Source organism: Calypte anna, chromosome 3 (assembly GCF_003957555.1).
Source record: "Calypte anna isolate BGI_N300 chromosome 3, bCalAnn1_v1.p, whole genome shotgun sequence".
Taxonomy (NCBI): domain Eukaryota; kingdom Metazoa; phylum Chordata; class Aves; order Apodiformes; family Trochilidae; genus Calypte; species Calypte anna.
This window is the reverse complement of record NC_044246.1, coordinates 104,794,978-104,804,726: the sequence shown is the minus strand read 5'-3', so window position 1 is coordinate 104,804,726 and position 9,749 is coordinate 104,794,978. Positions and strand designations below refer to the sequence as shown.

The 9,749-nt window shown below is 45.5% G+C and overlaps 1 protein-coding gene across 1 annotated transcript; it reads left to right on the top strand.

Moving 5' to 3' along the window:
- The first annotated feature begins 921 nt into the window (after nucleotides 1–921).
- Nucleotides 922–9,278, top strand: OSR1 (odd-skipped related transcription factor 1). The gene is made up of 3 exons (XM_008494918.2): nucleotides 922–1,257; nucleotides 6,783–7,475; nucleotides 8,035–9,278. The coding sequence occupies exons 2-3, from the start codon at nucleotides 6,829–6,831 to the stop codon at nucleotides 8,168–8,170; spliced, it is 783 nt and encodes a 260-aa protein (XP_008493140.1). The 5' UTR covers nucleotides 922–1,257; nucleotides 6,783–6,828; the 3' UTR covers nucleotides 8,171–9,278.
- Nucleotides 9,279–9,749: the final 471 nt, after the last annotated feature.

Genomic DNA, 9,749 nt, shown 5'->3' with positions numbered 1-9,749 from the left:
AGGAGGCAGGCACGGAGGTCAGGAGCTCTGGGGAGGAGTGGGGACAGTCAGGGATGCTGGGGCGGGGAGAGGAAGCAACTCTAACCCGGGGGTGGTCCCATAACAGGTAAGCGGCTCGAAGGATCTTCTCAGAGAGGGAGAACAACGAACAACTTGGATCCCAAAATAGTACCAGAGGGAGCATATGCCTCTCTCCATCCTTCCCCCGGTAGCTTTTTTAGCTTTTTGATGATGGTGTTTTTGTTTGGGGTTGTTTTGTTTTTGTTTTGTTTTCTTTTTTCTTTTTCTCGGTTGGTTTTGTTTTGTTTGGTTGTGGGGCATCTTGTTCTTTCTTTTTTTCTTTCTCTCTTTCTTTTTTTTTTTTTTTTCTTTCTTCTTTCCTTCTTGCCGCCTTTTTCCCTTCTTTCTTCCCTTCTTTCTTTCTTCCCTTCTTTCTACTTGCGTTTCCCCTCTTTCTTCTCTGTGCAGGTCCCGGTGAGTCCTGTCCCGCTGCTCGGCGGGGAGGGGGCGCAGCGAGGCCAACCGGGAGCAGTGTGGAACAGCTCGGAGTGTCGATCGGCTCTGGCAGCGCGGCCGCTCATCGCTTGTGGGGGACCGTGTCCCTCCCCCGCGGAGCTTCAGGGAGACCCCCTCCTCAGTCCCTCGGGGGACGCCGCTCCGACGGGGGGGGCAACCATAGAGAGCCCCGGGGAGATGCCCCGGGGGAGGCTGCGGGAGCCGAGAGGGGGGGCGAGATCACACGTTTGTGGGCTACAACCCTCGGACTGCTGCGCCTCCGGGAGAAGCGAGTTGAAAAGTTGGTTCTTCCCAGCCAGAAACTTTCTCCCTGCGTGCGCATGCCCGGAGTTTGGTGGGAGGTTGAGGGGGGAGCTGTGAGGGGGGGTTGAAATAAGGAGGAGGCTGGAGGGAAGGGATCGGTTCAGTCTGAGCTCGGCTGCTCCCGGGCGCGTTTGCACTCCGGCAGAGGCAGCCGGCTCCAGTAGCAGGAGGTCGGAGAGCACCTCCGTTTCCATCAGCCAGAGCACCTGGACACCTGGCCCCGCTGCTCGCTCGGATCTTCCTGCACCCACTGGAGGAGCAGTGGGGTGGGGTGGGGAGAGCACTACCTAGCCCAAGTTCTTTTTTTTTTTTTTTTTTTTTTCGTCCCCCCACCCTCTCCCCGTTATTTTTCTATTATTTTATTTTGCCAGCTCAAATTTAGCCCAGGATCTTTTAACTACTGCCAGCGGTGGAACACAGATCACAGATCGGGATTAGGTAAATAAAAACAACAACTAATTTTGTTTGGTTTTTTTTGTTTTGCCAAGCCTCGGGCGTTGAGGATATTGATCCAAACACTTCCTTTTCTCTCCCTCCTTTCTTTCCTTTCCCCTGTACCCTCCCACCATCCCCTGGATGGTGCAGAAGCGGAGAAATTGTAGTTCACGTGGGAAGAACCGTTCCCCTCGAGACGGGCGGAGGGCTGGGGGAAGCCTTCACATGGGACTCGGATATTTTGATGCTATTTAAAGATCTGTCTTCCCCTTTCAAAGTTGTTTATCCCCCCTTGCGGAGGAGCTGTGTTTTCAACCCGAGCTAAAAATGACACATACGAGCTGCAAACCAGAAGCCGGAATGTCCGCTATGGACTTGAATGTTCTGTTTCTTTCTCCCTATTCTTTCGTTTTCTTTCCTTTTCTCTTCTTTCTGGTTTGCGTCCCTTCGTTTTCTCTTTCCTACTCCATTTATAGTGTTTTGGGGTGGGAGAAGCCTGCTCTCTTTCTTCCCAAGGCCGTAACAGAAAATGAATCCGATGTTTATATTTGTCTGAATGAATCAAAACAAGTTCAGTGTAGGGAGCTTCTATCGAGGCAGAGACTGTTAAGTGTCAGTGCAAAGCCGAGGGTGAAGGTATGGTTGTTATAGTTGGCTTTTGAAAGGGAAACTATAAAAAACGAGCATTTTGGAGTTTACCGTAGCGCTGCGGGAACTGTCTGATAAAAAGAGAGCAGGGAAGGAGGGTGAGAGCCATGTCCCGGACAGGTGCACAGTAGATCCAGTTTAGTAAATCCGAAGCTATCTGAGAAAAAGAACCAATCCCTAAACCAGGGCTGAGCTCAGGACCCCGCCGCGGTCGTAACGCGCTGAACAACTCGTCGGCGGGAGCCTGGTTGCGGGTGGCCGGGGCTGCGCTGCCTCGTCCGGCCGGGCCTGGGGATGCGCCCCGGTGTCCCGAGTGCTCCGCGGGGGCGTCGCCGCAAAAGTTTTGTGTGTGTGTGTGTGTGTGTGTGTGTGTCCGTGCTGTGGCCGTGGGGAGCGAGGAGAACAGAAGGAATAAATCCTCCCTGCCTCTGGGAGAGAGGAAGGACGATTTAATTGTATGCACGGGAAGCACCGGCTGTTTCTCTAGGGAGAAAGCGAGAATGAAACTTGTGCTGAGTGGCTTTCTGCAACTGAGAGGATTAAAAGACCCACACACATAAAACCCCAAATTCCACCTAAAAACTTCTGCAGGGAGAGTACCGGGGAGCCTGGCCCCAGCGGCCGCCGCACCGGCATCCCCCGCGTCCGCTTTCTGCCCAGCGACCCTGCCGTCGGATGCATCCCTGCCGGCCCTCGCAGGCCCTGTCACACCAGGACCCGGGCCCGGCGATATTATTGCTGTTATTTTGGATAGAGTCTGCCCCAAGCAATGTAGCGATGGCTGGTGCTGTCGGACCCCGGTTGTTGTTATTATTATTATTATTATTATTATTATTATTATTATTATTATTGGACTAAAAATCCTCCGCGTTCATGCTCATTCGCAATGGTGGTCTGGAGAAACTTGTCAACACTGATTTCGTGATAAAATGTGAATGATGATTTTATAAGGATTGAGCGGAGATATCCAAGGCACATGCTGACTGAGTCCTTCCAGTCCTCATTAATGTTAGCAATTAACTCTTTCACGCTCAATTAGCCCCGAATAAACCTGCTTTAATAGATTCTGCACACTTCATTAATACTTTGAATAAATCTGTGCTTAACAATGCACTTTATTCCTCAAGAGCACCACGCTCGAATAATGCGGAGCGAAAGGGCAATTTTATTCTCTTTCCAGTTAGTTTCCCAAACACAGAAAAATTGTAAGCTCTATTTCCTCGCTCAGACTGATAGGAAGAGAAAATCTCGTCTCCTCAAACGGGACAAAATAAGTAGCCGACCTGGTGGCAAAACGCTGCACACCGATGCGAGGCAGTCGAAAGGACAGGGGTACCAGACTTTAAAAGATTCAGACAAAACAGGGGGAACTTTTTTTGACAGATGAACCTGATTGCTGTAGTTTGAGGCTATACTAAGCACGCAGCGGTTTATGCCCACTACTTTATCATGTTTGTAAAAATAAGCAACGTTCTCAGGGTAATTTACCTCCTCCATTCTCCCATGTGGAACTAATTAGCAAACCTCATTATTTATGAGTCAGGTATTTAATGTAACAAATATCCCTTTCAAAGGGCACATCGGAAATTGATAATTCAAGGTAGAGAGGAAAAATGCCGGCTAGCCACAAGAATTCTTAAAAACCCATTTAGTTTCACCTCTTGCTATGCTACTATAAGAAATCCGGCTGGTTTGTTTTTTTGGTTTGTTTTTTTGTTTTGTTTTGTTTTTCTTATAAGAGGAGTAGAATTTAATCTGGAAGGTTAAGATTACAATATCCTTACAACAATTGCAACTGGACAATAGCATTACCGTATCTTCAAACAGGACAAAGGGTAAGAAAGCTGGAGACAGATGTAGTCTTTCAAGTTTATGATCCTATTTTGCAGGGTAAATTTATCTTGGCATGAGTGGGTTTTGTTCCAGTCAGAACACAAGTGGTTTGTTCTTAATTACTTACCGAGCTAGTTTGTGTTAAAAAAGAAAGCTCTACACAGTTTTATTGTGATGGGGGAATTCAAGCAGAGAACTCGCGGGGTCTCCCGCTGGAAAAGAAAAAAATAATAATTAAAAAAAAAAAAAAAGATAAAATTGAAGCCCCGATAACGATCTGTTTACATGAAACAGAATTAAAGGTGGAGGTGACACCGAAATGAAAGAAACATTGATCTCTCTGTGGGCAAGCGGGAGAGCGGAGAGCCACTGCACTGTGAAACTCGTTCCCTTTGATGTCCCGAGAAGAGGGGACTTCTTTATTAAATACTCTGTTCTTCGTCTATATTTTTTTACCATCCTGGTCGCACAGAGCAAAAGTGTAGCTTACATTTCTGGAAATGTGCCAAGAAACAAACTTGTAGAAAGGTGAACGTACAGCTCCCATCTCACCTTTTTTTTTTTTTTTTTTTTTTTTTTTTTTTTCTCTCTTTTTCTTTTTCCTTTTTTTCCCCTTTCTTTTTTCTTCTTTTTTTTTCCTTTTCGTTTTCCCTTTGTATTTTTAATTATATTTATATATATATAAAATAATAGAACCCTTCTAGCTAAAAGCTGCAGGAGCAAGGGGTGGTATTATGAGCTAATGTATTTTTTCTTGGTATCTGCCCTCGCCTTCATTTAGGAAATAGAAAGAGAGCTTTGTAAATGTTATCAAGCAAGACTTTACCCAAATAGAAAAAGTAGATTTTTGCTTATATAGTCCATACTAAATGTTTTTTAAGGATACCAAGAATAAAAGAGGCATAAGCCCAGATATTAACTCAGTCTGCAATAGCATGTTTATTGGTTGAGAGATCTCTCAGCCTAGGCAGGAAAATAGACACAGAGCTGCTGTGACAGGAAGAAATAGACATTTCAGGTACACAGGAATGAGTGTTTTCCAGGTACTTTTTTTCTGGGGACCATCAACTGAGGTATTTGTGCTGTGAAGTGACCATGTCTGGTAGCACTAACAAAACAAGAAGCTGAATAACAAAACAGTCTGGTTGCTTCATTGGCTCTTAATAGGTTAATATATATATGTGTGTGTATGTGTATGTATATATATAAACGAAAAGGGGAAAATGAGAGAAGGAGGTGAATGTAATGTGTAGATCTCTCAATCAGCCACTATCCAAAACATACCCCATTAAAAAAGGCAAAATGTCACAATCTTTTATTCTGGGTCATTGCGATGGAATTTCTCTAAGGTTTGGCTCTCTCTTCCTGCTGCTGATTTATGTAAAGCAGTGTGAAAGGTGGACCTAGTGTACAGAGCTTCTCAGAGTAAGCTTCTCCCTCTCACACCCTCCCAGCTGCAGATCCTCGATCCAGGCAACAGCTCACATATAAATCAGATTTGTTTCCCTGGTCTTTAGACCTCTTCTGCTGCCAGTTTCCAGCCCTCTAGCCCAGAGAGACAATCACTGCTCTGCAGCACTTTGCTGCCTTTTTTCACCTCTAAAGGGGCATGGGGAGAAGGAGCATCTCTCTTTGCATGGGTATGAATCGGCCCACCAAGCTGAGTGCAGCAAGGATCCTGGTGGGACCCTGTGGGGATCCAGTGGGAACCCTGCAGCAAACCTGTGGGATATTGTGGGCACCCTGTCAAGGCTCCATGGGAACCCTATGGGGATCCTGCTGGAAAGAAATACCACCAAGGCCAAAACCCAGACACTTCTTAGGGGAAAGTCAGTGCAAGGTCTGGGCTGCAGGGCAGGGAGAAGGCTCCCTGGGGTTCAGGGACTGATGCCCCCAACAGCCATGGGTACTCTATCACACTCACAAAGAGGGGAAGCTGTGTCACTACCAGGAGCTTTCCGGAGAAAGCTCCTGCCAAATGGTTGACAGCAACAGGGGCTGAATCTGCAGGCAGTGCCAGATGTGCCTTGATGCTGCTGACTGGTAGCATTTTCCTCTTTGCCTTGTGGGGTGGAATGGGTAGGGATCTGGATTAGAGGAGAGACTGGGGGCTTTGCAGGACCCTAAACCAGAGAGCAAAGTGGTGGCATCCAGCCCAGGGAAGGGCTGAAGCCCTGCAGCTGGTGGGCTGGGAGTCCCCATGGGAAGGATCCCTGCAGCCCTCACCTTTTTGCCTTTTGAAGAGTTCTAATTAAGCAATTGCCTAGATTAGGAGATGGATTTGAAGCCAGGCACTTCCCCCGGGGACAGCAAATGGCACTTCAGATTTGTCACACAAACTCAGCATTTTCCCATTTCTTTTTGCAGTACATAAAAGGGAGAACTGTTGGCTATGAGTTCCCCCCACTCCAAAAAAATAAAATAAAATAAAATAATAATTTAAAAAATCAGATATTTAATTTTTTTTGAAATGAGAGTTGATGTGAAGTTCTGAGCACCCAACTGGCTCCACGACCCCAGAGACAGAGGTAGAGGCATGGTTGAGGCCAGGTTGTGTGGAGGTGAAAGACCCAGGAGCAGCAATCTCTCTGTGCCCCTGCCTCTGTCATTTCAAAGGTCAGGGCTGAAGTCAAGTTTTGTGAGCAGACGTAGTGGGCAGTATCTCTCCATTTTCTAAAGGCTGAAGGCACACAGGAAGGGATTTTAAATTATATGGGAGAAGCTTACGCATTTGGAAGCAAAGTGACTTCACTACACTGTCCCTTTGAAGAGGATCACTGGAAGTCTACCTGGCAAAGGGATGCTGTTGGTGGCTGAATGGCTGTGGATTGGGTACAACTTTTGTGTGCAGGGGATAGGGAGAGTCTGGAGACCTGTGGGGATACGCTTACATCTAAGAGCTGGTCAGGACTCTTGAAGTCCATGCCACCCTCCTTGTGTGGCTTTGGAGAAGAGTGTTAATAAGGAAGGAGGTGAGAAATTACCTCTGACTTTATCTTCATTTAAATCCAGTTTTCCCTCTTCCCCCCTTTATCTTTATTTTCCAGATCTTTTCCTCCCCTGTTTCCACGATCCTCCTCCTGAAAAGCTACCATGGGAAGTAAGACCCTGCCAGCACCAGTCCCTATCCATCCTTCCCTCCAGCTCACCAACTACTCCTTCCTCCAAGCATTCAACGGGCTGCCAGCTGTGCCCTCTGATCATCTTTCCAACCTCTATGGCTTCAGTGCCCTGCATGCCGTACACCTGCACCAGTGGACTTTGGGATACCCAGCCATGCATTTGCCCCGTTCCTCCTTCTCCAAGGTGCCCAGTGTGTCAAGCCTGGTGGATGCACGGTTCCAGCTGCCAACCTTTCCACTCTTCCCACATGTCATTCAGCCCAAGCAAGAGGCCAACAATGTGACACTGAAAGCCAAACCCCGCTTTGATTTTGCCAACTTAGCAGTGGCCGCCACACAAGAGGATCACTCTAAACTGGGACAGGCAGACAGTCAGGGCTCTCCCCCAGGGTTGGGGTCTTTGCTTGAGGTCACTAAACTCTCTCCAGAGAAGAAACCCACACGGGGAAGGTTACCATCCAAAACCAAGAAGGAATTTGTGTGTAAATTCTGTGGCAGGCACTTCACCAAATCCTACAACCTGTTGATCCATGAAAGAACCCACACTGATGAACGGCCCTACACATGTGACATTTGCCACAAGGCCTTCAGAAGACAGGATCACCTGAGAGATCACAGGTAATTTTTTTTTCTTTCCCTGTCCTTTTTTCCCGTGTATATCAGTATTCTACCACTTACCCATGTACAGTCATGAAGGTTCTTTTAAGAAAAGTCATGTCCCTGGCCAGCCAGCAGTGTTCCCTCTAGGTTTTCCTCTTCCCACTGCTGATGGAGAAATCCATATAACTCACTGGAAGATGGGCTCATTGTTATACTCTCTCACCCTGAAAAAACTACTTGCACAGCTTCCTTCATAGCTTCTGCAGACATTTTCACCCTCTGCTGGCGTCCTCTTGTGTCCTCTGCCTTTGTGATCATTCAGAAGTATCATGAAAGAAAACAGCCTGGTGATCTCAAAGTTAGAGAGGAGCTTTTTATCTCTCGGAAAGGCACTCTTGTAAGCCACCTCCTCTACTTCTTGCAGAGACACATACAATCACCCACGTGCCCCACTCCAGCACTCTTGGTCTCAGCAGTAGGTTCAAAAAGCCCCAGCGTTGTGATCTCTACCAGGTGCATCACTGGTAGAGTTTAGGCCATTTTTTTCCTGATGTCTTCATTGTTTTTCTCTCCCTAGATATATCCATTCTAAAGAAAAGCCTTTTAAGTGTCAAGAATGCGGGAAAGGATTTTGCCAGTCCAGAACTCTAGCTGTCCACAAGACACTGCACACGCAAGTAAAGGAACTGAAACCTGCCAAACTTAAATGCTGAATCTTCAGATTCTATGAACTTTTTCTCCCTTTCAGACTTTACACCAAAACCAGAGCAAAAACAAAACTTTCAGGATGGGAGCACTGAACTTTGTGTTTTTGTTTTTGCTTCAACTATAAGAAGAGCAAAATCCACACCTTCCCCAGCCCAAGCAACTCACTTAGTCATGGGTGAAAATACTTTCTTTGCATTTAAAATATACATGAATGATGCAGAGAGTGCTAGCTGACTTGTGTGGCTTTGATAAACTTTATGCCAAAAGGTGGTGCTCACGTGTTGGACAGGAATCTCTTTGAAATCCCCACAAAGTTCCCCCACCCCCAATCCCAACAAACCCCCCCCAGAATTGTAGCTTCCAAAAGTATTACTTTAAAACAAAAACAACCAAAAACAACAAAAAACAAACCACCTCTTATTTTATACTTATTTGTTTTGTTTTGTTTTGTTTTTTGTTTTTTTCTGTATAAAGCTTCTTATTTTTACACTTCAGGAAATACAGAGAATTCTGGAAGACAAGAACTGAAACAGTGGTCTCTCATCACAGCAATATTAGGGCAACGAAAAGGGCAAATTTTTAGTTTGTTTTCTTAAAAGAAGAAGAAATTTAATGTTTGGAAAAGACCTAACTCTCTTAAATGAGGAGTCCTATCGTGCTGGAAAATGCATCCCTAGCTTAGACCTGCGGGTCGATGGTGTCTGGGACAAGTCAGTGTTCACGGGACACGGAGACCTTTTTATTTGCCTTGCGGTCTAGTGCGCTGTGAGGAGGTTTGTAATTTGTAGACTTATTTAAAAAAACCTAGAGGAAAAAAAAGATGGCAATACGTCAAACTGACGGCATGCACAACGTGGTTTTAGTGGTACTTTAAAATTCTTCATGCGTCCTGATGACAGAGAACAAATCTCAACCTGAGAGCATATTTTTTTAAAGGCTGGCTTTCTGAACAGTGTATTCAAATTAAGAGACATTCCAATAAGTTTTGTTTATTAAAAAAAAAAAAAAAAAGTTGTATGGCTGTTTGGCACTTTATGCTGATTATTGGTAATTGACATTTATCACTGGATTGTGTGTGTTTTTTAAGTATTAAAATAAATCGTTATTTTACAGGCAAGTCTGCATGGACTACATATGTGTTAATTTTTAATTTTGCTTTTGTTTCAGTAAAATTTCTTTGCTCAGTGCTTGTTTCTACCAGCCTTGGAAATTCTGGATCTTTCCTTTACACATAAGCTCTCCCCCTCCTCTTTTTCTTTTTTTCCTCCATCCATTTCTTTTTTCTTTTTTTTTTTCTTTTTTTTTTTTTCCCCAAGGCTGAAAAAAGTAAACAGATTTGCATGGAATCAAATAAGTTTGCTGCTGGTGTGGAAAAAAATCGTCTTGGGTAACTAAATCTAAGGTATTATCAGATAAGATTAGATGGCAGAAGTGTTATAAAACAAATCACATGAATAATGGGCAAACTGTTGCTGCTCTCACAGCCTAGAGGCGCTGCGGGGGGAGCCTCCTTCGCACACCCTTCCCTTATCGGGAGCGGACGTTTTTCGGTCGCATCTTCGGCCGGTTCAGCGCTGGTTGGGG